The sequence below is a fragment of the Chamaea fasciata genome, unplaced genomic scaffold (genome assembly GCF_029207755.1).
Source record: "Chamaea fasciata isolate MVZ Bird 193981 ecotype frontalis unplaced genomic scaffold, bChaFas1.0.hap1 SCAF_46, whole genome shotgun sequence".
NCBI lineage: Eukaryota > Metazoa > Chordata > Aves > Passeriformes > Sylviidae > Chamaea > Chamaea fasciata.
The window spans coordinates 527,719-553,788 of NW_027094131.1; the positions used below are offsets into that span (position 1 = coordinate 527,719).

Consider the following 26,070-nt stretch of genomic DNA (forward strand, 5'->3'; position numbering starts at 1 on the left):
ACCCCAGGCTGCCCCCGTGTCACCCCCCCACCCCCAAACCATTCCTAGGGCACCCCCCACCCCCAAACCATCCCCTCACGACCCCCCAAACCATCCCCTGTCCCTCCCCTGTCCCCATCCAACCCTCCCCATCCCCACTAAGCCCCCGCGCTGTCCCTGTCACCCACCCATGGCCGCGATGTCCCCCAGCTGCTCCTCGCCCTCCTCGGGGCTCAGCAGGTCCGTCTTGCTCCTCTTGCTGGTGGCCCTCCGGAGAGCTCCCGCAGGGGGGGGCACAGGGGGGCGGCCGTCAGCCGGGGGGGTCCCCGCGGAGCCCCCGGGCCAGGCTGGGCGGGGGGCGGGGGCTGCGCACTTACCATCGAAGGGGCGCCGGGGCTCGGCCTCGGGCTCGTCCTCGGCCAGGATCACCTCTTCTGAGGGAAAGCGGGGGGCTGAGGGGGGCTCGGGGGGGCTCGGGGTTGGGAAGCCTCAGGAGGGCCGTGGGGAGGGGGATCGTGGGGTATTTGGGGGCGTTTAAAGGGTTTGGAGAGGACTGAGAGGGGAGTTAAGGGGGAGTTTAGGGGTCCGGGGGAGTGTTGAAAGGGGGTTGGGTGATCCGGGGGGTCCCGAGAGGGCAGTGGGAGATCCTGGAAGGGGTTGGAGAGGGTTTGGGGCAGTGGGATGTGTTGGGAGGGGGTTAAGAGGGTTGGGGATGGTTGGGAAGGGTTTGGGGGATCCCAGAGGAAGGTTGGGAGGGTTTGGGGGGATCCCAGAAGTCCCCTGGGCGAGTTGGAGGAGATTTGAGGGGGGGTGGGAGGGGATGGGGGTGGACTTAGGATGGGCTGAGGAGGATTTAGGGGGGTCTCAGAGGGTCGGAGAGGGTCTGGAGAGGTTGGAGAGGATTTGGGGTTTCAGGGGGTTTGGGGTCGTGTAGAGGGTTGGGGTGGGGTCACGGAGGAGGGGTCGTTTTCGGGGGGGCTCGAGGGGGTTTTGAGGGGTGGTCCCGACCCTCACCCGCCTTGGAGATCCACTCCATGTATCCGTTGAGCTCCCGCTCGATTTGCTGCTGCCGCCGCAGCTTGAGGAACGCCCGGCGGTTCTCCACCCGCTCCCGCTCTTTGGCAAACTCCCTGCGGACGCCCCCGGTCAGCGCCGGCCCGGGGGGGCGCACCGAGGACCCCCCCAGAGCCCCCCTCCCGCGCCGCTTACCCGGACAGGACCCCCAGCACGAGGTTGAGCATAAAAAAGGAGCCGATGATGATGAGGGGGATGAAGTACAGCCAGTTCCAAGTGTTCCCTGAGGCGTCGTTGCTCTGGGGAGGGGACAGGGAACGGGGCGGGGGGGGTGGGGGGTTCCCATGAGTTGGGGGAATTGGGGGCGTCCCATGACCCGAGGGGGGTCTCCTGAGCCGGGGGGGGGGGTCCCACGAGGGTCACATGACCTTTGGGGGTTCCCAGGGGATCCCCTGGGCTGGGGGGGTCCTGCGAGGGTCACATGAAGTCGTGGGGGGACCCAGGGGAGGACACCGGGGAGACAGGAGGGGACAGTCCCGGGAGGGGCCACGAGGCGGCGCCAGAGGGACAACGAGGGCACCGGGCAGCACCGGGCGGCACCGGGCGGGGAAAGGAGGGCACCGGGCAGCACCGGGCGGCACCGGGCGGGGAAAGGAGGGCACCAGGCGGGGACGGGCCTCACATAGTAGAGGAGGTCGGTCCACCCTTCCATGGTGATGCACTGGAAGACGGTGAGCACGGCGAAGAGGATGTTGTCGAACTGCGTGATGCCGTAGTTGGGCCCTTCCCAGTATTTCTTGCACTTGGTGCCGTTGGGGCAGATCCGGGCCGGCTCGTCCGTCCCGCACGGGACCTCCACCTTGATCTCGTCTGGGGAGGGCGTGGGTCCCGTGGTCCGAACCCCCTCCGTGTCCCCAGGACTCCCCCCCCGTGTCCCCAGGACATCCCCCCCCACCCCTCCGCCCCCCCACTCCCGCCGCAGGGCACGGACAGAAATAACCGCGGCCAATTAACGGCTTCATCAAGGGAGAGCAGCAATTAGGACGTTCCAAATCGAGCGCTGGCCGCCGGCCCGGGGAGATTTGGGGAGAGGGGGGGGCTCGGAGGGGTGGGAGGAAAGGATCTGGTCCCCGCAGCCCCGCTCTCAGCCCCGGGGATCCCAACCCGGGATCCCGGCCCGCCCCGGAGGGAAACTGAGGCAGGAAGGGAGTGGGGGGGGTGGTTAGGGGAATTTGGGGGGATTCAGGAGGAGTCAAGGGGAGTTAGAGAGGGTTTGGGGGGTTAGAGGGGATTGGGGGGGTGCTGAAGGGGGGAATTGGTGGGCTTCAGGAAGGGCTTGAGGGATTTGGAGGGGATTCTGGGAGGTTTGGGGGGATTTAAGGGGGTTGGAGGGGATTTGGGGGCGTTTTGGCAGAACACCACGGGGGGCTCGGCCCCACCTGTGACCAGGTCGAAGCAGGTGGTATGGAATTTGCCCATATAAAACTCTAATCCTATGATGGCGAAGATGAGGATCGCAAAGAAGAGCAGGAGCCCGATCTGCAGCAGCGGGATCATCGCCTTCATGATGGACTTCAGCACGACCTGTAAACCTGCGGCAGCGGCGGCTGAGCGGCCCTGCCTGCCGGGGACCCCCCCGCGAGACCCCAAAATCCTCCTCCTGAACTCACTTGGGATCCCCGAGACCAGCTTGAGGGGCCGGAGCACGCGCACGGCCCGCAGCGTCCGCAGGTCAAACTGGGAGCCCACCGAGGCCAGGATGCTGTGGGGACAGCAGGGTCAGCACCCCCGGGGACCTCAGCTGGGCCACCGCAGCCACATGGCCAGGGACCCCCCTCCCAGCATAGCCAGGGACCCCCGAGCTGGGCTCCAGTGTCCAAGGACCACCCCGTGGCTGCCAAGAGCCACCATGTCCTCTGGGGCCCACCATGAGACCGTGGCCACACTGTCACAGCTGCCACAAAGCCCCCATGTCCCTGTCACACAGCCACCAGCCCACGGCTGCGCTGTCACAGCCGCTGCCAGCCCCTGTCCCCAGTGCAGGGCAACGAGACCCCGGCCCCCATGAGCCCCCAAATCTCTGTCACAGGGCCACGAGCCCCTGGCCAACACAAACCCCCAAATCTCTGTCACACGGCCGTGAGCCCCCGGCCATCATGAGCCCCCAAATCTCTGTCACACAGCCATGAGACCCCGGCCACCATGAGTCCCCAAATTTTTGTCACAGGGCCAAGAGCCTGCAGCCACTACGAGCCCCCAAATCTCTGTCACAGGGCCACAAGCCCCTGGGCACCCTGAGCCCCCAAATCTCTGTCACACAGCCATGAGACCCCGGCCACCACGAGCCCCCAAATTTTTGTCACAGGGCCAAAAGCCTGCAGCCACCACGAGCCCCCGAATCTCTCTCACGCAGCCACGAGCCCGGGGCCCCCACGAGCCCCCACATCCCTGTCACACGGCCGCCAGCCCGCGGCCACCACGAGCCCGCGGCGGTGCTGTCACGGCCCCCGCGAGCCCCCGTGTCCCCGCCGCAGGGCCACGTGCCGCAGGGCCGGCAGCCGGTGCCGCCAGCGCGGGCGGTAGCTCGGGGCTATTTTTAGCCTTTTCCGGCGATGCTGCCGGGGGTGGCTGATGTCAGCGCTGGTCCCGGCCCGGGGGTCGCGGCCACCGGCCAGCACCGGCCCCGGCGTCCCCGAGGGGCCGCAGGAGGTGCCAAGGGAGCCAAAGGGGGGCCCGGGTGTACCCCAGGGGTTCATTGCAGGCCCCGGTGCTGCGGACGGTCCCCTGTTGCCATGGCAACCGGATGGAGATGCTCATCCATCACCGCCTCCCTAACGCAGTCAGACCTGCCCCCCCCAGTGACCCCCAACACCCCCGTTCACCCCAATTTATCCACCCCGAACCACCCCAATTAATCTACCCCCCATCACTGGGGGGGAGCGATGTCGGGAACAGGGGGTGGGGGGCGCCGGGGGGTGCAGAGCGGTGGGGGTAATGGGCAGAGGACACAGAACACGCAGGGCAGAGCCCCCCAGAAGGGCTCCCCAAAACCTCCCGCCTCAGTTTCTCCACTGAGGAAGCGCAGGGCACGGGGGTCTCAGTGACCTGAGGGGGCTGTGACCGGGGTCTCTGTGACTGGGGTCTCTGTGACCGGGAGGTCTCTGGGGTGGTGGCGCCACTGCCGGGGGGGATTCTGGGGCTGGGGGGGGCCCGGAGCTGCCGGCAGCAGCGGGTGCCGGTGCCGCGCGCTGAGTGACACCGCGGGGACACGTTGTGACAGCGCCGGGAGGCCCCCGGGGACAAGGGGACAGGGACGAGCTCGGCGGCCCCGCACACGCGCGGGCACACGTGGGACACGCGGGTGGGGCACAGGTGGGGAGCGGGGGGGTCCTGAAGCCGCACACCTGAGCGGGGCCGGGCCCCGCCGGCACGGGCACGCGGTGACACACATCTGTCCCCAAGGGGGCGTGTCCTGGGCCTGTCCCCCGTGTCCCCCGCGCGCCCCTCACCCCGTGAGCACCACCACGAAGTCCATGACGTTCCAGCCGTTGCGCAGGTAGGAGCCTTTGTGGAAGGCGAAGCCCAGGGCGATGATCTTGATCCCCGCCTCGAAGCAGAAGATGCCGATGAAATATGGCTCCGTGTCGTCCTGGCGCGGGGACAGGTGTCGGGGACAGGTGCCAGGGAATGCCACCACCTCCGGACAGCCCCGTGTCCCCCCGGGACGAGGGATCAGCGCTGCCCCCGGCCTCCTCCAGCCCTCCCCAGGTGGCCCCGGGGCGGAGGCGCTCCCGGCGTGGCCCAGATTCCCAGTAAGGAGGAAACTGGGACGCTCCCGGCGGGTCCAGGGGGAACTGGGAATCGTGGCCGGCGTGGGTCAGGTGCGGGCTGGCACCCCCCTCCGCCCCCCGTCCTGCTGCCCGCGCCGGGGAGCAGGGACACCGGGACCCCGCGGTGGGCTGGGGACACTTGATTGGGGTCCCAGGGTGGCCGGGGACCCCCAGCAGAGCGCCCAGGGACGCCCATCAAAGCTCACGGGGTGCCCGGGCACCTCTGCTGGCACTCCCAGGGCACCCAGGGACCCTCACGGGAGCCCCAGGGACCCTCCCTGAGCCACAGGGGCGCCGGGGACCCTCCCCAGGAGCCCCCTGGAGTGCCCCGCCCTCCTCACCAGCCGCTCCGACATGGGGGTCTTGTCCTCGTCGGGCAGGTGCTGCTCCAGCGCCAGGACGATGCAGTTCGCGATGATGGTGGCTAAAATCATGTATTCAAAAGGAGTGGGGGGCGAGTCAAGGAAAAAACAGGGCTGGGGGACCCGCAAACCTTCCCGGCGCGGGGGAAACTGAGGCAGGAGCGGGGCCACGAGGTGCCCAAAGCGGGGCCAAGGCGCTCCCCGTGCCCCGGTGTCGGCGCCCGCGTGTTCAGCCGCTCGTTAATTAATTCCCTCATCAAAGCGGCAGCGGCGGCCGTGGCTCCGCGGCGCAATCAAAGCGCCCCGGGGACAGCAAGACCCGCCGCCACCAATACGGCCCCGCAGGGCCCGCGGGCACTGGGCAGTGGCACCCCCGGGGGCTGCGGGGACGTGTCCGTGTCCTGTCCTGTGTCCTCATGTCCTGCCCCACGGCCCTGTCCCCCGCCCCACATCCCGCCCCACCGGTGGTGGCCCTGAAGGGCACTAAGATGAGGCCGGGGCAGGGATGGCTGCAGGCCCCACGGCCTGGCACGGCACGGGTGTCCCACACGGTTCTCTGGCATGGCACTGCTCTCCAACATGGCCCAGGACATCTGTCCAGCGCCACACGGCCACCACACACGGCCACCCGCCATTCCGGCATGGCATGGCGCAGCATGGCCACCCTCTCCGCCATCCCAGCACAGTGCCGGGACCTGGCATGGGCACTGGGCACAGCCCTGGCATGGGGACCTGGTGCTGCTGTCCGGCACGGCTCCCTGGCACGGCACGGTCACCCGCCACCTCTTCCCGGTACAATATGTCTCCCGGCGCCAGTATCTGGGCCAGCGCGGCTCCCTGGCACGGCACGGTTAGCCAGCACGGGTCCCTGGCACAGCACGGCTCCAGGTGCCGGGATCCGGCCCAGTGCAGCTCCCCGGCACAGCCGGGGATCCGGTGCCGGTACCCCTGTCACAACACAGGCACCCGGCACCAGCACTGGGATCTGGCCCAGGCCGGCTCCTGGCACAACCCGGGGATCCAGCATGGCTCCCGGTACCGGAATCTGGCCCAGGCCGGCTCCTGGCACAGCCCAGGAATCCAGCACGGCTCCCGGTACCGGGATCTGGTCCGGCCCGGCTCCTGGCACAGCCCAGGAATCCAGCACGGCTCCCGGTACCGGGATCTGGCCCGGCCCGGCTCCTGGCACAGCCCGGGGATCCAGCACGGCTCTCTGGCATGGCACAGCTCCCAGAGCCGGGATCCGGCCCGGCTCCCGGCGAGGCCCAGGCATCCGGTGCCGGATTCCGGCCCGGCACGGCTCCTGGCACGGCCCGGCCCAGTTATCCGGGGCAGCGGAGCGCGGCGATGCAGCACGGACCCAGCACGGATCCAGCACGGATCCAGCATGGATCCAGCACGGCACAGGCTCCCAGCCATGGGGCTCTGCGCCCCCAAACCGGGCGCGGGGGGCTCCCCCTCCACTCCGCGCCGTGCCCCCCCACCCCCGGGATTCCCCCCAGGACGGATTTTGGGGCGCCGCGGGAGCAGCCCCCGGCTGCCGCCGCCCCCTCGCCCCGGGACCAGCGTGGGAGGCTCTGCGTGCCGCAGGATGGGACCCGCAGGGCCGCGCCGGGGGGGGCGGGGGGCGATGCATCACCCCCCCCCCCGGCACCCCGGAGCACCCCCGACACCCCCAGACCCCGGCCCCGCCGCGACGCCCCTGCCCCGGGGCGCGGGGACCCGCCGACCGTCCCCGCCCCGGGGACGGCGCTGCCCGGCCCCGCTGCGGCACCGAGCGGCGCGGCCCGCTCCCCCCGCGACCCGCACCCCCCGCCCCGCACCCCCGGGCCCCCCGCCCTTTGGGGGACGCCGAGGGGGTGCCCGAGGGGGTGCCCGCGCCCACAAAGTCCCCCCGGTGTCTGGGGGGGTCCCCCAAAGCTCGTGGTGGATCCAGAGACCCTAGGCTGCGCCTCAAAACCGCGTGGGGAACCCCCTCCAATCCCACGTCCCCCTCCCCAACCGCCAGGAGCGGTGGCAGTGGCTGATTGTGGGGTGACAGTGGCTGTTTTGGGATGGTGGGGGTCTTTTTGGGGTGATGGGGGCCTTTTGGGGTTGCTGCTGCCGGCCGAGCGTTTCAGGGGGCAGGAAAAGGGGAAGGGGCTCAGAGAAACCCCAAGGGCAGCAGGGCCGGGGTTGCACCTCCCCGAAATCATCCAAAATAGCCCAAAATAGCCCAAAATAGCCCTGAGCCCCCAAACACCCCATCTGGGGACGGGGGATGGATCTGGGGACACCTCGAGCATGCGGGGACCCCGGAGGGATGGAAATGGGGGGGGCAGGAGGGTTGTGGGGGGCAGGAACTCGGGGATGGCAGCTCACACATCCTCCCCAAAAATAGGGCACCAGGAGATGTTGGTGCAGTGTGGTCCCCCTTTCCCCCCCTGGATGAGCTGGATCCCCAGTCTGGGGACAGGGGTGGGATGGGGGGCAGCAGGGGCACGGGGACCCCAAGGCAGGGCAGGGGGTTGGAGACCCCAGCGCAGGACAGGGAATGAGGACCCCAAAAGGGGGCCGGGGACCCCAGTGCCAGTCAGTGGGATGGGGATGTTGGATGGGGATCCCAGTCGGGACATGGTGACCCCGACATGGGTCTGGAGTCCCCAGTGCAGGACATGGGATGGGGACCCCAGCGGAGGACACGGTGACCCAGAACAGGGACGGTGACCCCGATACGGGGATGGAGAGGTGACGCATGACCGGAACGGGGACCCCAGTGCAGGGCAGGGAAATGGGGTCCTCGATGGAGGCCAGGGGATGGGGACCCTCATGCAGGTCAGGGGAACCCCAAAGCAGGTCAGGGGATGGAGCCATCCTATTGGGACCCCACCATGAGGATGGGGATCCCAATACGGGGCTGAAGAGCTCATGCAGGACACAGAGACCCCAGTTTGGGGCTGGGGACCCCAGAGCAGGACAGGGTGACCCCAGTGAGGGCCAGAGGTCAGGGCTGTGGGCTGGGGTCGGGGTCCCATCATGGGGCGCGGGGGGTGCCAGAGCCGGGTGCCCTCGGCTGGGGATCCGGCGCAGGGGCGCGGGGGCCCCCCAGAAAGGATATGGCCATTCGGTGATCTTTTTGGCGTATTTCCTCACCACGTTGTCCTCACTGAAGAGGAAGAGCGAGCGGTTGACGGTGAGGCAGTTCTGCCGCACCGGGATGGGGTTGTACAGGGCCATGGTGCGGGCGCGCTGGGCCATGGACTGCTTGTAGAGCCGCTGCGCCCCGGGGGGGCCCTGCCGCGGGCCCCCCCCCGCGCCCCGGCCCCCCGCCGCCGCCCCGGGGCCGCTCCCGCCGCCGCCGGGCCCGTAGCGGGCCGCCACCTCCTCTCCGAAACGAGCCATCCCGCCGGGGGGGGGTCACGCTGCTGAGGCCGGCACCGTCGAGGAGCTCATCACATCCCATGGGCCCCCCCAAATGCTCGGGGGGGGGGTCGGGGTCCGTCCCGACCGGGCGCGAGGTGCTCAGGCGGCGGAGGAGAGCGGTGCCGGCATCCCGAGCATCCTCCAGTGCGGCGCGCCCCCCCCGCGAGCCGGTGCGGCGGGGGGGGGACCCCCGGCAGAGGGGGGTCCGCGGGATGCGGGGGTCCCTCCGCTGCGGCTCGCGGTGTCCCGGAGGATGGGGGGGGCTCTTCTCTCGCTGTGCCCCCCCCCCGCAATCCGGTGCGGAGGGGGTGGGGGGCCCCCCCCGGGAAGGGGGTCTCCGACGCTGCGGCTCCCGGCGCGGGGGGGTCCCGGTGCCCCGGAGGGGGTCCTGGCGCTGCAGGTCGCGGTGCCTCTGGTTCGGGGGGCCGGGGGTGGTCCCGGTCACTCGGTATCGGGGGGGCCGAGCCCCCCGCTGCGGCTCCCGGTGCCCCGGTGTGTGTGGGGGGTGTCCCTTCGCTGCGGCTCGCGGTGCCCCGGAGCGGGGTGCGGGGGTCCCGGCGCTGCGGCTCCCGTTGCTCCCCCCGGAGGGGGTTGCGGTAATTTGGGGCGGGGGGGGAGGAGGGCGAGAGGCGCGGAAAAACCCGGGGCTCGCTCAGCGCATCCCGGCGCCCCCGGCCCGGAGCATCCGTGAGACTGGGGGGGAAAGGTAAAAAAAATCCCCCCCCAAAATCCCCAAACGACCACAAAATCCAAAGGATAGAAAAAAAGGCGAAGGCGGCGGCGCCTGGGGCTGGTGGCCCGCCCTGGGGGCGGCGGGGCCGGGCGGGGGTCGCCGTCAGCCCCCCGGCAGCAGCGGGGTGGCGGGGCCCATCGGGCCGGGCTGCGGCAGAGCTCGCGCTGCTGCTGCTGCTGCTGCTCCTCCTCCTCCTCCCCCTCTCCTTCCCCCCCCAATACCCGGGACCTTCTTCCTCCTCCTCCTCCTTCTCCACCTCCTCTGTTTTCTCCTCCTCCTCCTGCCCCTCAATTCCAGACACTTTCGCCCTCCTCCTCCTCCTCCTGCCCCCCGACTGCCCGGGACCTTCCTCTTCTCCCTCCTCTTCCCCCTCCTGCCCCCCTCAATGCCTGGGACTTCCCCCTCCTCCTCCTCCTTTAACTACCCCTTAATTATTACGGTTATACGACAGTTAACGAGGTTTAATTACCCCGCCGCTGCCTCAGTTTCCCCGCGCGGTGACCCCGGTGTCCCCCCCCCGGCTCATTCCCGTGGGGACTCAGTGGCGCTGTCCCCGCCCTGCCCCGCAGGGTCCCCCCGGCTCCCCCCGCGCCGTGACCCCCCAAAGCGGCCGAACTGGGTCAGCGGGTGCCCCCCAGCCCCCGCTGACGTCACGGCCCTTTGTCCCCTGCGCCGCTTTTGTCCCGGCGCCGCAGCCGCCGCACGTGGCCCTGCCGGTGTCACCCTCGGGCCACCGGGACCCCGGGACACCCGGCCGGGAGGGGCTACGGGGGGCAGGGGGGGCGCGGAGCCCCGCCAGAGTCCTCCGGCACCGGGGCTCAGCCCGGCGGGTCACTGGGGGCCGTGGGCTGGCGGCAGGACCCCAAAGAGGGGCTGTCCCCAAAGGGGGACCCTCAGTGTCACCTGCGAGCCATGGGGACCCCGAAACACTGAACGGCCCCGCACCCGTGCATGGCCCCGCACCGATGTCACCCCGCTGTCACCGTGTCCCCGCACACCGCCAGCCCGGGCCATGCCCCCGCGTTTCGGGTTCAGCCCTTTCTCCCTTCCCCTGAAACTCCACCGGGGCCGGTGCCAACCTCTCCGGGTGTCCCACCATGGGGACACTCTCCCTGCCTGGTGTCCCCAAAGGCTGCCAGGTCCCCCCCCACCGTGTCCCCCGCCGTGTCCCCCGTGCCCGGGCCAGGCTGTGCCCGTGGCCGCGTGCCCGGCACGGCCGGATGTCCTGCGGGGCGGCAGCCGGACAGGGCCGGTGGCAGATGTGGCCGTGGGGACACGGCGATGGCACCGGGGACGCGGTGGCACCGCGGTGGCTCATTAGTGCGTCCCTGTGATGAGGCGGTGGCCGCCTGCAGGGACTGATCAGAGGCCACAGGGCAACTGTGGTGGCACCTGCTGGGACTGCGGGGAGGGTGGCAGGTGTGTGGCACGGACGGGGCTGAGGACACCGGCAGCCTGCGGGGGGGGGACACGGGAAATGCAGAGCGGCATGGGGACATGGGGTGATGGGGACAGGGATGGGCACGCTGCCACCCCCATGGGGACACAGGGTGGCGGGGACAGTGATGGGGACCCTGCCGCCCCCATGGAGACACAAGGTGATGGGGACAGTGATGGGGACGCTGCCACTCCCATGGGGACATGGGGTGATGGGGACAGGGATGGGGACCCAGGGTGATGGTGGGGAGCCGTGGGGGGGGTGAGGGTTAGGGGAGCAATAGGTTGCTATGGAATCCCGTTGCTATGAAGCCCGTTGCTATGGACCCCATTGCCATGGAGCTCCGTTGTTGCAGACCCCCATTGCCATGAGCCCCCCGTCGCTATGGACCCCGTTGGTTTGAAGCCCTTTGCTATGGAGACGGACGCTATGAACGCTGTTGCCATGGTTCCCATCGCTAAGGGGCACCCCGATGCTGTGGACTCCCCATTGCTATGGAAACACGTTGCTATGGACCCCCGTTGCTATGGAGCTCCCGCTGCTATGGGCCGCCGTAAGTCACCGCGCTGCGGCGCCGCCAGAAGTCGCAAACGCCGCCGGAGGGGCGGGGCCGCCGGGAAGGTTTCCGCCCTCCTCGCCGTGAATGGGCCAATCAGATCGCGGTAACGGGGAGGAAAGGGCGGGGCCTGAGGAGCGCAGCCGGAAGAGGTCGGTGGGGCCGGGGTGTGCGAGCGATCCCGGGACAGCCCGGGACAGCCCAGGGACCCCCGTGCAGACCGGGGATCCCTGTACGGAACAGGGACACCGTACCGGGACGGGGGCCGGCCCCAGTATAGCCCGGTGACCCCAAACTGGGAGGCAGCTGGCCCCCGGTAGGGCCCGGTGACCCCAGACTGAGCGGGGCCTCTCCCGGTAGAGACCGGTGACCGCTGGCTGCGTTCCGGTGCTGTCCCCTGATCCCCGTCATAATACGGACCGGTGACCGTCAGCGCCTCCCAGTCCGGGCCGGGGGCTCCCCGGTGACCTCCTCGCCGCCCCCGGTCCTGCCCGTGCCGGTCCCGCGGCTCCAGGCGACCCTCGGCCATGGTGAGTGGGGACGGGGCCACCTCAGCTGCGCTGGGACCACCGCGGTCACAGCGTTGGTCACACCGTGGTCATCCCCCCGGTCACCCCCCGGTCACGCCGTGACCCCCCGATCTCCCCCCAGGGCGAGCGCAAAGGCACCAACAAGTACTACCCGCCGGACTTCGACCCCGCCAAGGTGGGCTGGGGGGCTCGGGGAGGTTGGGGAGGGGTTTGGGGGATTGTCAAGGCGTTTTAGGGCGCTGAGCAGGGGTTTGGGGGGGGGGTTTGGGGCTGGGGGTGAGTTTAGGGGGATATTGGGGCGCTGGGAAAACCTCAGGTTGTGGGTAGGGTGGGGGTTTTGTGGAGCTGGGGGTGGCAGGAGGGTTCGGGCGGTTGGAAGAGGAGTGTTGGGGGGGCGGAAGGGCGTGTGAGGGTTTTGGGGGCCCAGCCCCTCCCTGACTCCCCCTTTCCCCCGCAGCATGGCTCCCTCAACAAGTACCACCACAGCCACCCCCTGCGGGAGCGCGCCCGGAAACTGTCCCAGGGCATCCTCGTCATCAGGTGAGGGAGGGGGACACCCCAAAATGTCCCTTGTCACATCCCGGGGGCAGCGCTGACACCCCCAAACCCCCCCTGCCTCCCCAGGTTCGAGATGCCCTTTAACATCTGGTGCGATGGGTGCCAGAACCACATCGGGATGGGTGAGTCACACTTCTCCCCTGGGGACTGGGGGGCTTTGGGGGGCCCCAAAGGGGTCTGGGGAGTCGGGGGGGAGTCCCCAGATCTGTGAGGGGGGTGGCTTCACCCCCCCCATCTCCCCACAGGCGTCAGGTACAACGCGGAGAAGAAGAAGGTGGGGAACTACTACACCACCCCTGTGTACAGGTGAGCCACAGCCCCTCCCTCACCTGTGGGGACATCTGGGGACCTTCTGGGGACCCCCTGACCCGTGTGCCCCCCCGCCCAGGTTCAGGATGAAGTGTCACCTGTGTGTCAACTACATCGAGCTGCAGACGGACCCCGGGAACTGCGACTACGTCATCGTCAGCGGGGCCCGGCGCAAGGAGGAGCGCTGGGACCCCACAGACAGCGCCCAGGTCCTGCCCACCAGTGAGTCCCAGTATGGCCCAGTGCTCCCAGGGCACGGTCACGCCCTCTCCTGCTGGTTCCAGTCCTTCCCAATGGCTCCCAGTGCCCCCAGGGAGCCGCGACAGCGTGGGGGCTGCCCGGGGGTGTCCCCAGTCCATCCCAGTGTCCCCAGTCCATCCCAGTGTCCTCAGCCCGTCCCAGTGTCCCCAGTCCCTGCAGGTGTCCCCCATCCCTGTGAGTGTCCCCGGTCCCCGTGGGCGTACCCGGTCCCTGTGAGCGGCCCCGGTAACGGTGTCCCCGCAGCCCCGGAGCAGCGGGAGCGCCTGGCCCTGGATCCCATGTTCCGCCTGGAGCACGGGGTGACGGACAAGGAGGTCCTGGAGCGCGCCACCCCCACCCTGTCGCGCCTGCAGGAGGCTCAGGACGCCTGGAAGGACGACTTCGGCCTCAACAGCCGCCTCCGGAGGCGCTTCCGGGTCAGTGGGGGGCTCCGGGACCCCCGAACCTTCACTGGGGACTCCGGGACCCCCAGACACCCACCGGGAAAGCTCCTCAAAGCCCAGCCAGGGGTTCCTGCCCGCCCAGGAGTGTCCGGGCCCCGCGGGCAGCCCCGGGGGTCTCTGGCCGCGCCCCCAGCCCCGTCTCCCCGGCAGGAGGAGAAGAAGACGCTGCGGGAGGAGGAGGAGGAGGCGGCGGCGCTGCGGGCGCGGGCCGGGCTCAGCATCCCGCTGCTGCGCGAGGAGGAGGAGGATCGGCGCCTGGCTGCCCTGCTCACCCTCCGCGCCCCCGACTGTGCGTGGGGGGGCTCCGGGGGGAGTTTTCGGGGGGGATCGGGGCGGCCCCGCGCCCCCCCTGACCCCGCCCGATCCTGTCCCCCCACAGCCTACGAGGAGAAGCAGCGGCTGAAGCGCTCCGAGATCTCCCAGCGCTCCTGGTTCTCCGCGGGCACGGCCCGAGCGGCCGGAGGGGCCCTGCAGAAATTGGGTCTGGGGGCGGCGAGAGCGCCGAGGGCACCGCCGGGGCCCCCCCCGACCCCCGCCGGGCTCGGCATCGTGCGGCGGCGGGCGGGGGAGGACGGCGGGGGCGCGGAGCGGCCGCCCCCGGCACCCCGGGAGACCCCCGAGGCCGGGCCGGACCCCCCCGGGGCCGCCCCCCCGGCCGGTGCCGCCCCCGCCCCGTCCCTGGTCGCCGACTACTCGGACTCGGGCTCCGAGAGCCCCTGAGCGGGGTTTCGGGGGGCCGGACCCCTCCCCGGGCTGGTCTGGGGGGGCGCCGGGCCCTCTGCCCACCCCCAGAGAGCCCCCCCTGTAATTTATGCCCCCGAGCAGCCCGAAATAAAAATAAAAATACAAATAAAACGCCGTCGGTGGCGTGTCCCGATGTCGCGTGTCCCCCGCGCCGCCCCTGGGCGTGTCCCCGCGGGGTGGGCGGTGCCCCGGAAGGGGCGGAGCGGGCTCGGTCGCGGGCTCGGTCGCGGGCTCGGTCGCGATGGCGCTCGAGTCGCTGCGGTACCGGCGCGGCTCCCTGGAGGTGCTGAACCAGCGGCTGCTGCCGGGGCAGCTCCGCTACGAGCGGGTGGGGGGAGTGGAGCGCGCCTGGGGCGCCATCCGCGACATGGAGGTGAGGGAGACGCCCCCGAGACCCCCGCCCCAGTCACCCCCAGAGGTGCGAGGGGTCCGCAAAACCCCCGCCCCCTCCTCCCCCGACTGCCCCCTTGTTTGGGGGACCCCAAAATCCGCGCGGGGGGGAGGGCTCAGGGGCTGTACTGTGCCTCCCCAGGTGCGGGGGGCTCCGGCCATCGCCCTACTGGGCTGCCTGAGCCTGGCCGTGGAGCTGGCGGGGGGCGAGGGGCCCTCCGAGGATTTGGGAGCCCTGGAGGAGTTTGTGGGGCAGAAATTGGGGTTCCTGCTGACCGCCCGCCCCACGGCCGCCAACCTGGGCCACGAGGCCGAGCGTCTCCGCGCGTTTGTCCGGCAGCGGGTGGAGACCCCCGGGGTCACCCCCCAGCAGCTGCGGGAGAGGTATGGGGCTGAAGGGAATTTGGGGGGCCCTGGGGGGTGGGAGGGGTATTGAGATCAGTACTGGGGATCCCCGAGGGGAGTTGTGAGGCTGGGAGAGGTCTCAGATGCTTCCTGGGGTCCCCCTGGGGTGGATTTGGGGTGTTAAAGCGGGATCCTGGGGTCTCACAGGTGGGCATTTGGGGTCCTGAGGTGCTCCTGGGATGGATTTGGGGTTCCAGGTGCCGCTCGGGGAGGGGGGGGTTGAGGGGGGTCTCGGGATCCCCTGGGGTGGGTTTGGGGCTAGGGTTGGGGGGGGTCACACCCCCTTTCTTCCCCCTTCCCAGCATCATTGAGTACATCGAGGGGCTCCTGGAGAAGGACCGCAGGGACAACCGGAACATTGGGGCGCACGGGGCGAGTCACATCCTGGGGAGGGTCCCGGGGGGGGGTCCCGTCACCCTCCTGACCCACTGCAACACCGGGACCCTGGCGACAGCGGGCTACGGCACCGCCCTGGGTACGGGGGCACCGGGGGGGCCTCGGGGGCTCCGGCACCGCCCTGGGTATAGGGACAATGAGGGGGCACTGGGGGGCTCAGTGCCCCCGTTTTCCCCTAGGGGTTTTGCGGGGGTCTCTATCGCGGGGGGGCCCTCCCCATCTGTCGCGGGTGTCTGAGGTGTCCCGCGCGTCCCCAGGTGTCGTGCGGGCGCTGCACGAGCGCGGGTCCCTGTCGCGCGTGTTCTGCACCGAGACTCGCCCCTACAACCAGGGCTCGCGGCTGTCGGCGCTGGAGCTGCGCCACGACGGCGTCCCTGTCACTCTCATCGCCGACAGCGCCGCCGCCGCCGCCATGAGGAAGTGGGGAGTCCAGGGTGAGGGGTGCTGGGCGCCGGGAGGTTACACGGAGTGCGTGACACAGGATGGGGACAAGGAGGAGGGACACGGGATGTGTGACAGAGGCTGAGGACAGGTGGCGTGGGAAAGGAGTGGGATAAAGGGGGGGCAGAGGGAGGGGATGCGATGGGGGACACAGGATGGGGACAGGTGACACAAGGCAGGCCCCTCTGACCCTACTCTGTCCCCAGCTGTGGTGGTGGGCGCTGACCGCGTGACTGCCAACGGGGACGTGGCCAACAAGATCGGGACATTCCAGCTGGCGGTGGCTGCGCGGCACATGGGGATCCCTTTCTACGTGGCTGCCCCAAGCAGCACCTGCGACCCCACGTTGGCCTCGGGCCGCCTGATCCCCATCGAGGAGCGGCCGGGGACAGAGCTCACCCACCTCGGGGGCGTCCTGCTGGCTGACCCCGGTGGGTGCCATGCCTGGGAGGGGCTTCCAGGGTGTCCTGTTTGGGCGGGTGTCCCAGACCCCAGGGCGGATCCCATAAAGGGTTGGTGTGTAGGGTTTGGGGTTCCCTGATGGGTTGGGGGTGCCCTATGGGTCAGGGGGTCCTCTGTGAGGTGGAACGCCCCCATTTGGGTCAGAGGGTCCTGACCCCTGCCTGGGGTCACTACCAGAGCCCTTCTGATCCCATATACCCTCTCCTCGCCCTGCAGAGGTCGACGTGTGGAACCCAGCCTTTGACGTCACGCCGCATGAGCTCATCACGGGGGGCATCATCACGGAGTGGGGGGTCTTCGCCCCCTCCGAGCTGTGCCGGGCGTTGGCGGACCGCGGGAAGCGCTGACGGCTTCTGCCTCGGTGTGTCCCGGCGTGCCTTGCGCCGCGGCTCGGTGTTACCCGTCAGCTTTTCCTAAAATAAAGCCTCTGTGTATCCCGGCAGCCTCTGGGGCAATAAGGCCTCGGTGTATCCCGGTATCTTTTGCGGCGCAATGCCACGGTGTATCCCGGTATCTTTTGCGGCATGAATGCCTCGGTGTATCCCGGCAGCTCTTGCGGTATGAACGCCATGGTGAATCCCGAGAGCCTGTGCGGTAAGATGCCTCGATGTATCCCGGCAGGCCTTTCGGCATGAACGCCCCGATGTATCCCGGCAGATTTTGCGGAACGATTGCATCGGTGTATCCCGGCAGCCTTCGACGCAAAATGCCTCGGTGTATCCCGGCAGTATTTGCGCCATGGACGCCATGTTTTACCCGGCAGTCTTTGCAGCACAATGCCTCGGTGTATCCCGGCATCCTTTTAGGCGTGAACGCCTCGGTGTATCCCGGCAATATTTTCGGCATAAATGCCCCGGTGTATCCCGGCAGGATTTGCGGCACAATGCCTCGGTGCATCCCGACGGCCTTTGCAGTATGGACGCCATGTTTTATCCCGGCAGCCTTTGCGGCCCAATGCCTCGGCGTATCCCGGTATCTTTTGCGGCACAATGCCTCGGTGTATCCCGGCAGCTCTTGCGGTATGAACGCCATGATGTATCCCGGCAGCCTGAGCGGTAAGATGCCTCGGTGTATCCCGGCAGGCTTTCCGGCATGAATGCCCCGGTGTATCCCGGCAACCTTTTCGGCACGAATGCCCCGGTGTATCCCGGCAGGCTTTGCGGCTACATGCCTCGGTGTATCCCGACGGCCTTTGCGCTATGAACGCCATGTTTTTCCCGGCTGTCTTTGCAGCACAATGCCTCGGTGTATCCCGGCAACCTTTTCGGCATAAGTGCCTCGGTGTATCCCGGTCTTCTTTGCGGCACAATGCCTCGGTGTATCCCGGCAGCCTTCGCAGAATTAAAGCCCCGGTATATCCCGGCAGTCTTTGTGGTTTGAAGGCCCCGGTGTATCCCGGCGTTCCCCACGCGCCGCCTCCCGGTCTGCTCCGGCCCTAACGCGGTAGCGGCGGCGATGGCGCAGGGCCGGCCTAAGGCGGCGGCCAAGCGTCCTAAGGAGGCGGCGGCGGCGGCCCGGGCGCCTCGCGGCCCGCGGAAGGGAGGTGAGGTGGGTCCCAGGGCCAGGCGTCCCGGGGAACGGTGTGGGGGCAGAGGCGGACTCGGGGGTCCAGGGGTCGCTCAGGGGAGCCCCGAGGTGGGAGTCGAGAGGGAGCCTCCGGAATTTGGGGTGGTAGGGAGGCTCTGATTTGGCGGGGCTGTTCCGTAGAAGCCCTGGCGGGTCTCCGGTACCCTCCCTGGGGCCTCTTGGGGAGACACACGGCTTCGGGGAGCTCGGGCTTGTCGGTGGGGGGGGTCCCGGGGTTCTCTCGGGTCTCAGCCCAACCGCGCTTTCCTCAGGCCGCACCATCGCCCCGAAGAAGCTTCGCGTGATCCAACAGCAGAAGCTGAAGAAGGTGAGGGGGTAGCGTGGCGAGGTTTGCGGGGTTTCGAGGGGTCTGGGGGGCGTCCACCTGTGCCCTCCTGACCCCCCGTGCTCTCCCCAGCGCCTGGAGGTCGGGATTCGGATGCGGATCGAGCGGGAGACCGTGCAGCGCGCCCAGGGCGGCCTCCCCAAAAAGCTGGCCCTGGTCACAGCGCCGGCCCCCGCCAAAGACAAAGCCAAGAAGGGCCGCGGCTGAGTCCCCCCGGGGAACGACCCCTGAACCCCCCTCCAGTGACCTGCGCGAGGGTCTGGGGGAACCCGGGCTGTTCTCAGGCACCCACCGTTTTTTAATAAAAGGGATTTGCGGGCAACGGCCCCCCCACACCCACAAGGCTGGTGTCTGATTTGCGGGGATGTGGCCGCAGAGGGCCTGGGGAGCTCCTGGAGGAGATCTGTGGAGAGTGGATGGACATCGGTGAAGCCCCAAGATCCGGGGGCCCCTGGCGGTGTCCCCGGTATTCATGGGAGGGTTCTGGGGGGCAGGGCGACTCTGAGAGAGGGTCAGGTGTTCCCGGGGATCTCGAGGGAGGGTCTCTGGGGATCCCAAGGAGGTCGCGCTGTCCCCCAGGGACGTCCTTGCATCCATTGCGGGGGTCCCGATGTCCTCGGGGGCTGTATCTGGTCCCCGACGGGGGCGTTCCCTCGGGGGTCCAGGTGCCTCTGGGGTCCCCCGGTGTCTTCAAGGGGTTCGAGGGGTGGTCTTGGGGATTCTGTGGGTCCCTGGGAGGCTCCAGGTGATCCCGGTATCTTTGAGGCAGAACTACGGGGACGTCCTGGTGTGTCTGTGATGCTCTCGAGGGTCTCAGTGGATTCCCGGGGCCGTGGGGGATCCTGACCCTTCCCCGTTTCCCGGCGCCGCCACAACTTTATGAATGGACCGCTAGCCCCCGCCTTTCCCGTGGTGATTGGCGAGCTGCGACCAGACTGGCAGCTCGCCCCGCCGCGCGCTGATTGACAGCCGAGGCAGCCACGGCAGCCAATGGGAGCGCGGCGCGGGTGTGGCCAGCGCTTAAAGGCGCCACGCCCCTTTTGGGACTGGCAGAGACACGTGGGTGCCTCCCCTCCCCCACCGTGGGCGTGGCAGGAGCGGGCGTGGTCGGCGCACAAGTCCCCGCCTCCAATGACGTCAGGGAAATTCCCTGGAATCGGCGCCGCCGGGTTTATTTTGGGAAACAAACAGGGAACGGTTGGGGGAGGGGCTGGACGCCGGAGCCCCCCCCGGGGCCTCGCGTGGGGCGGGGCCCCCCCAGACCCCTCCAAACCCCTCCCGTGACTCACCCGCAGCCGGGGGGGCCGCGGCCGCCGCTGCCGGGGCTCGCCCGGGACCGGGGGGGTAGGGGTGGGGAACGGGGAACAGCAACCACGCCCCAGAGCCCCCCGGGGCCCTCCAGAAAAACCCACGAACCCCCAGAAACCCCCCACTGCCCCCCCCAGCACCTCGCAAACCACCCGTGCCCCCCCACCCTCTGCCAGCACCCCACGAACCCCCCCCCCCTACCAGCCATGGTTCCAATCGTGTTGGAGGGTCCCTGCCCCCCGTCCCCTAATTTTTGGGTGACCCCGCTGGGGGTTTTGGTGGTCTCGGTGCTGTGGAAGATTCTGCGGGTCCCGGTGAGCTCGGGGAGATTGACGGACACAAGGGACTGGAGGGTTTGGGGGGTCCCTGGTGGGGTTGGAGGGCTCAGGGGGAATTGGGGATCCCCAGGGGGGTCTCGGGGTGCGGGGGCCCGACCCCTGTTCCTGCTGAACTGAGCCAGTTTATCCAAAGCAACTGCAAATCAGCTCAGCGGGCACCGGGGGCAGCGCCCGGGTGTGGCCAAGGGGCGTTGTGGGGTCCTGGGGGTGCCCCAGGATGTCCGAGCTGTCCCGTGGTCCTTGTGGGGCTTCAGCATCCAGTGGCACTCGGGGGTTTGGGGGGCCCCAGGGTTATTCAGAGGTATGCTGGGGAGGGGCTCCAAAGGTTTTGGGGAGGACCAGGAGAGCCCCAAAGGTTTGAGGGGCCCCTGGGGGGCCCTGTTGTCCGGGCGAGGGGGGCGGGAGGCGGAACTTAGCCACTGTGAACACGGCGCGGCTGGACTCTGTTCACAGGTGGGCTAAGCCCTGCTCCCCGGCCCCCAAAACCCCCCAGCACCCCAAAACCACCCCCCATAGCCTCTACAGAGCCTGCTCCCCCCACCCTGCACCCAAACTCCCCTAAAGTTCCCTCAAGCCTCCTCCAAAGTCTCCAGGACCCCCTAAACCCCTCCTCTGGCCCCCCCGGCATGGTGGTGGGGGCTGGGGCCCGTTGGAAATCCCTGGCAATGTGATTTTGGGCAAAAACGGTAAAAAATCCCATCGCCAGGAACCCCGGCAGGCAGCAGCGGTGGGGGGATCGGACACCCTGGTGACGGTCCCGGTGCTCCCACGGTGCCATCTCAGCGTCGAGGCCAGAGCCACCTGTGGGAATGAGGGGAGGTCAGTGGGGGATCACCCCTGGAGGGTCACCCCTGGGGGGGCTCCAGGTGTTTTGCGGAGATCTGGAGGGTCCCAGGGCAGGGGAGTCTCTGTGGAGACGGGCTGGGCACGTGGTGGCACTGGGGGGACACAGGAAGGATGGTGGGACCGGGACAGGACTGGGACATGGCAGGGGGATCTGGGACTGGGCCGTGGTGCTGGGACATGGCTCTGGTGGCTCTCCCCAGTCCCAGCACCACGAGACCCGTCACCGGTCTGGGGTGTGAAACGTGTCCCCGGCCCTGCCACGTCCCCAGTGTCTCCATGCCGGGATGGGCACTCCAGGACCCCCTGGATCTCCCCCCTAACGGGCTGGGCCCCGTGTCCCCCAGTGCCTCAGTGTCACTATGTCCCCGTCAGCCCGCGTTGAGACCCCCGTGGCCCCCAGGCCGTGGCCGCGGGTCACACTGTCCCGGCCCCGGGGTCCCCAGCACTGATGGCCACGGTGGCTCTGGGGTGGCCGCGGGGCCCCGGCACTGGTGTCCCTGGTGTCCCCAGGGCCGGGGATCTGCAGGCGCCATGTGGGACCAACGAGGCCCCGCCCGGTCGTGACATCAGCGTCGTCACGACAACGGGGCGACTTCAAAGGGAATCGGATGGAACCGGCCCAAAAAATGGGGGTAAACAGCAGCGGCGGCACCGACACGGGGCCGAGGGACCCGGGGGGACTCGGGGAGGGCTTGAGGGGTGCCCAGCTCCCGGGTCCCCACTGGGGAGGGGGGGGGTCGCGACAGTCGCGACGGTGACGGCCCCCCGGTGCCAAGGGAGCCCAGCAGTCCCAGGTGCCAGCGGTGGTGGCACCGACACGAGGCCGGGAGGGGTCTGGGAGGGCTCGAGGGTCCTGGGGGGTCCGGGGGTGCCCAGACCCTGGCGTCCCCGGGAAGGGGTCACAATGGTTATGACAGCAACGGCCCTTCGGTGCCACTAGTCCCACTGGCACCACGGGAACAGCGCGGTGCCCCCCAAGTGTGGGGCGGGGGGTGACCTCGCGTCTGGGGATAGCCCGGATTTGGGCTTCCCCCCGGGTTCTGGGGTATCTCCCCCGGATTTTCGGGCCCCCCCTCCCCGGTTTTGGGGGCCCCTCCCGGTGCCCCCCCGGCGCCAGGGCGGTGCCGGCCCGGCCGCCCCGACCGGCTCCCGCGGCCCCGGGCGGGGGCGGCCCCGGCGGGGGGGGTGGGGGGTGGCCGGTGCCAAAATTCCCACCTTCGTCCCCAAAACGGGAGTGGGAAAAGGCAGTGGCGCCGCCCGGCGCCTGCGGAATGCAGGAACAAGGGTGGGACGGAGGGCAGGGGTTTATGGGGGCCGAGGCTGGGGGTCCGTGGGTTGGGGGGCTGATACCAGGGGGCGGTTTGGGGGTCCGACGTCAGGAGGTCCGGGCGGTTGGGGAGCTGAGGGGGTCCCCGGCTGGGTGTGAGGTGGGGGCGGGGGGCTTTCTGTGTTGGTGGTCCCAAGGCCAAAGGGATGAGGCCGGGGGTGCCATGGGTTCTGGGGGTCCCAAGGCTGGGGCATGGGGGGGTCCGAGGGCTCTGATGCCACGGGGGTCTGCGGAGCCGGGGGTCCAATGACGGAGGCTGTTGCAGGTCTGGGGAGAGCCAACACCGACTGGATTTGGGGGTTTCCAGGCACAGGGGGCCTGTGGGTTTTGGGGGTCCCAGGCCAAGAGGGGTGTGGGATTTGGGGATGTGATGCCAGGTGAGTCTTGGAGTTCCCAGACCGGAGGGGCTCTGTGGGTTTCATGGTTCCCAGGCCGAAGACAGGGGCGGGGGGGGGGGGGGGCTGAGACTTGGGGTTCCCAGGCCGGGGGGGGGGACCTATGGGTTTGGGGGTTCTCAGGCGGGGGGGGGGGGGTGTCCGGGGTTTGGGGTTCCCAGGCCGGGGCGGCTCCGGCGTCGCGCGGGCCAAGCGGGGGCGGGGGCGGGAAGGGGCCGCCCCGTCCGCGCCCGTCGGCGCCGGGGGGAAAGGATGAATCACCGCCCGGCGCCACCGCCCCCCCGGCCCCCCCGGCCCCCGCCCCGCCAGCAGGCCCGGAGCCCCCAGACTCCCCCCGGACACCGCTCGGGCGCCCCGCACCCCCCTGCCCGCCCCTCGCCAGCCTCGGGCCGTCGATGGCCGTGGCGGTGCCGCCGCCGCCCCCGAGGGGAATGCGCAGGGATCCGGTGGGATCTGGCGGGACCCCGCGGCCCTTCCCGCCATCCCCGCACCGGGCACGAGGCCACGGCCGCGGCCCCTCTCCCGCCGCCCCGGAACCTTCCAGGGGTCCCGCGGGGCCGTTACTCACCGGGAGCGGCGGCCGGGGGTCCCGGGGGGGGGGTCTCCGAGGGGGAGGCCGGGCTCGGGGGGGGGGCTCCGGGGGCTCCCGGGGGCTCCCCAAGTCTCTGACTTTTACTCCAAGAAGGGAAACGCTTTTAAACGCTTCGCTCCGCCCCGGGAGCGACGAGGCCGCGGCGGCGGAGGGGAAGGGGGGGGGGGGGAGGAGGGACCGGGCCTGCCTCCGCCCGCCCCGGGACCGCCCCGGGACCGCCCCGAGCCCGCACCCCCCCCTCACCGAACCCGCACCGGCCCCGAGCCCGCCCCGCCCCGAGCCCGGATCCCCGCACGGCCCCGCAGCGGCGCCGGGATGAGACCGGGTGGGCAAAGGAGTGACGAGGAGCCACGTGCCCCATAGAGAGCGGGTTCACAGCCCCACAGCACGGGGGGCCCACGTGCCCCATGGCGAGGGGGTTCAGAGCCTGCTTGCTTGCAAGAGTGATGTGTGCCCCATGGCAGGCGGGCTCAGTACCCCACAGAATGGGATCCTGCTGCCCCACGGCATGAGGGCTCAGTGATCGATGGTATAGGAGCTGTGAGCCCCACACAAAGGGGTTTCGGTGCCCCATGGCACAGGATCCTTGCACCCCACAGTGAGCAGCTCCTGTGCCCCATGGCTGGGGCCTGTGCACCCCACAGACAGTGCCTGGGTGCCCCGTGGCCGTGGGGCGCCACAGGCGCTGGCGGGGCAGGGGGGGCTGGGGGTCACCATGGCGATGCTGCACACACAGACATTAAACAGAGTTTTATATCGGAAGTAGCGAAACCACAACGCGTCACCACTGCCGCGGCGCCAGCCCTGCCCCACACCCCGTGGCCCTGCCCCACGGCCCTGCCCCACAGTCAGCCCTGTCACATGGCCACAGCTGTGTCCTACAGCCCACACTAGCCCTCTGCCCGGTAGAGTGTCCCATAGTCCCCCTGCCCCATGGCCAGCCCTGCCCCATAGACTGCCCCACAGTAGTGGGGCAGGACTGGCACCCCAGTGTCCCCCAGCGCCTCCCAGAGTCCCCCAGGCCCTTCCTGGTCCCGCCCCACATCTGGCAGTGGCTGCACATCTGGGACGGAGCAACACTCCCCCCCCCCCCCCCACCTTCGCCAGCTGCTAATTTTAAACACGGGACCCCCCCAGCCTCCCACGGGCCCCCGGCCCCGTGCAGGGTCGGGCATGGAACATGGAGCAGGGAACGTGGCACAGGGAACACGGGACACGGAACACTGACCACAGCACACGGCGCTGCCAACATGCAGTACACGCGTGTGCCCACACGTGGCCATGCCCACCTGCACACGAACACACAGCCATGCAAACCTGCACACGCGTGTTCCCACTGACACGGGCCCGGGGCAGGGCTGTGGTGGCCGTGTCAGGCGGCTCTTGTCGGCCCCATAGGGACCACAGTGGCCGTGCTGAGGCCCTTCTGGGACCATGGTGGCCGTGCCAGGTCCCTGTTTGTCACCAGTAGCCATGATGGCCCTGCTGGCTCCCTGTGAATCCCACGATGGCCCTGCTGGATGCCGGTGTGGCCGTGGTGGCCGTGTGGGCTCCCTGTGGGCTCCCTGTGGCCCAGGGCTCGGCAATGCCCTTTCTAGGTAATGGCAGCAGCCGGGCCATCGCCCACGCGCCGCCGGCACATTCCTCCCGCCTGAGTCAGCCCGGCCGGGAGGAGCAGGAGCAGCAGCGGGGCCGGCACGGCCCGGGCACAGCACAACAGGGCACGGCATGGCACTGACACGGGTGTCACCGCCACGGAACAGCAGGACACAGCGTGGCGGTGACACGGCTCAAGATGGCACTGACACGGCTGTCACCAGCACACAACAACAATGCACAGCATGGCACTGACACGGGTGTCCCTGGCATGGCATGGACACAGACCAACACGGCTCGTGTGTGTCACTGACATGGCACAGACGTGGCACCACACTCGTGTCCCCAGGGAGCCCTGGCACTGGGGAACTGGGAGCCCTGGGCTCAGGGCACTGCAGGGACTGGCAGCCCTGGACCTTGGGCACTGCAGGGGCTGGGAGCACTGGGGGGGCGCACTGGGCCGGGATTTCCCTTTCCTCCTCCTGACGCTCCCTCCTGGCTCCTTCCTTCCTCAGCCTGGGCCATGCCTGAATGCGCTAGATCCACTGGATCCCCTACGATCTCAGGGACACCCCAGACTCCCCCACGCATCCGCAGCCACCTCCGGCTCCGTCCCCCATCCAGGGACCCCGAGGGCCTGCGGTGCCCTTGCTAGGGTGTGGGGCTAGGCGCTGTGGGTCAGTGGATCCCTGCTCTGGGTCGGTGGGGGGCACAGCTGTGGGTCCCGATGGGTTCCTGTCGCGGGTCTTGGCGTTGCCGTGCGACGATGTTTTGGCGGGGCTGAGTCACGGCCGTGACTCACCGGCAGCCCCGGGACCGGCACCACCGGGCGGGGCCACCGGAGGCGGCCCTGCGGGGGCCGGGGCTTGCCCAGGGGAGCGTCCCCGGGGGGGGTGTCCCCGGGGGAGGGGGTCCCCCGGGGGGGAGGGCCCGGGGGTGTCCCCCAGGGGGCGGGTGCCCGGCCCCTCCCAGGGCACGAGGCAGAGGGGTGATGGGCACCCACGGGCCCCCTAGCACCCGTACTCCCCCCTGCACCCATGGGCCCCCCCTGCACCCCTTGGTGCCCTCCTAGGCCCTTCTTGCACCCCCATATCTTCCTTCACCCCGAAGCCTCCCGGAATGTTTGTGTCTCCCCAGATGCCCTCGCTGCGGTCGGGGGTGCTCCGAGGGATCCCGATGCCACGGGGAAAGGGGGGAAGGAGGCCCCGGGGGCCTCCGGTGCCGCGGGTGGGGGGTACGGGAGGGGTGAGTCAGGGCCCAGCCACGCGCCCGTGAGTCACCCTGGGGTGGGATCGGCGGGTCCGGACAAAGGCGCTTTCACAGGAATGGGCCCCCCCGACACCCCCGCAGGCCCCCCCAAACCCTTAGGGGCGCCTCCCGGGTGTTTGGGTGGGCATCACCCTCTCCTCGTGTCCCCCCCACCCCGTCTCGGCGTCAAGCCCCGACTTGCAGGGGCCGGTGAGTCACCGCAGCCGGGCGGGGCCGGGCCGGGGGTGTGGCATC

At 69.7% G+C, this 26,070-nt stretch overlaps 4 protein-coding genes across 6 annotated transcripts in view; 3 read left to right on the top strand and 1 right to left on the bottom strand.

Annotated features, from left to right (window-relative positions):
* Positions 1 to 9,510, bottom strand: part of CACNA1A (calcium voltage-gated channel subunit alpha1 A) — a 29,792-nt gene extending 20,282 nt beyond the window's left edge. The window contains 10 exon segments of the mRNA XM_066207642.1: positions 168 to 257; positions 357 to 413; positions 994 to 1,109; positions 1,189 to 1,292; positions 1,676 to 1,863; positions 2,433 to 2,585; positions 2,664 to 2,755; positions 4,503 to 4,642; positions 5,165 to 5,270; positions 8,283 to 9,510. Of these exon segments, the coding sequence (XP_066063739.1) occupies positions 168 to 257; positions 357 to 413; positions 994 to 1,109; positions 1,189 to 1,292; positions 1,676 to 1,863; positions 2,433 to 2,585; positions 2,664 to 2,755; positions 4,503 to 4,642; positions 5,165 to 5,270; positions 8,283 to 8,566 (1,330 nt within the window). The 5' untranslated portion in view covers positions 8,567 to 9,510.
* A 1,910-nt stretch (positions 9,511 to 11,420) lies between these two features.
* YJU2B (YJU2 splicing factor homolog B) lies at positions 11,421 to 14,267 on the top strand. Of its 2 annotated transcripts, none has more exons than XM_066207718.1 (10): positions 11,421 to 11,466; positions 11,675 to 11,844; positions 11,966 to 12,019; positions 12,302 to 12,384; positions 12,469 to 12,524; positions 12,648 to 12,708; positions 12,791 to 12,933; positions 13,216 to 13,388; positions 13,566 to 13,704; positions 13,795 to 14,267. In XM_066207718.1, the coding sequence occupies exons 2-10, from the start codon at positions 11,842 to 11,844 to the stop codon at positions 14,133 to 14,135; spliced, it is 1,053 nt and encodes a 350-aa protein (XP_066063815.1). In that variant the 5' UTR covers positions 11,421 to 11,466; positions 11,675 to 11,841; the 3' UTR covers positions 14,136 to 14,267. The 2 variants fall into 2 exon arrangements, with proteins under 2 accessions (XP_066063815.1, XP_066063816.1); XM_066207719.1 differs by having other exon boundaries at positions 11,462 to 11,546.
* A 94-nt stretch (positions 14,268 to 14,361) lies between these two features.
* MRI1 (methylthioribose-1-phosphate isomerase 1) lies at positions 14,362 to 16,731 on the top strand. 2 transcript variants are annotated; one of them, XM_066207716.1, is made up of 6 exons: positions 14,362 to 14,532; positions 14,692 to 14,933; positions 15,257 to 15,429; positions 15,608 to 15,784; positions 15,998 to 16,222; positions 16,470 to 16,728. In XM_066207716.1, the coding sequence occupies exons 1-6, from the start codon at positions 14,401 to 14,403 to the stop codon at positions 16,598 to 16,600; spliced, it is 1,080 nt and encodes a 359-aa protein (XP_066063813.1). In that variant the 5' UTR covers positions 14,362 to 14,400; the 3' UTR covers positions 16,601 to 16,728. The 2 variants fall into 2 exon arrangements, with proteins under 2 accessions (XP_066063813.1, XP_066063814.1); XM_066207717.1 differs by lacking the exon at positions 15,608 to 15,784 and having other exon boundaries at positions 16,470 to 16,731.
* A 790-nt stretch (positions 16,732 to 17,521) lies between these two features.
* CUNH19orf53 (chromosome unknown C19orf53 homolog) lies at positions 17,522 to 18,507 on the top strand. Its single transcript, XM_066207734.1, has 3 exons — positions 17,522 to 17,796; positions 18,092 to 18,147; positions 18,238 to 18,507. The coding sequence occupies exons 1-3, from the start codon at positions 17,709 to 17,711 to the stop codon at positions 18,370 to 18,372; spliced, it is 279 nt and encodes a 92-aa protein (XP_066063831.1). The 5' UTR covers positions 17,522 to 17,708; the 3' UTR covers positions 18,373 to 18,507.
* The last annotated feature ends 7,563 nt before the right edge of the window (positions 18,508 to 26,070 follow it).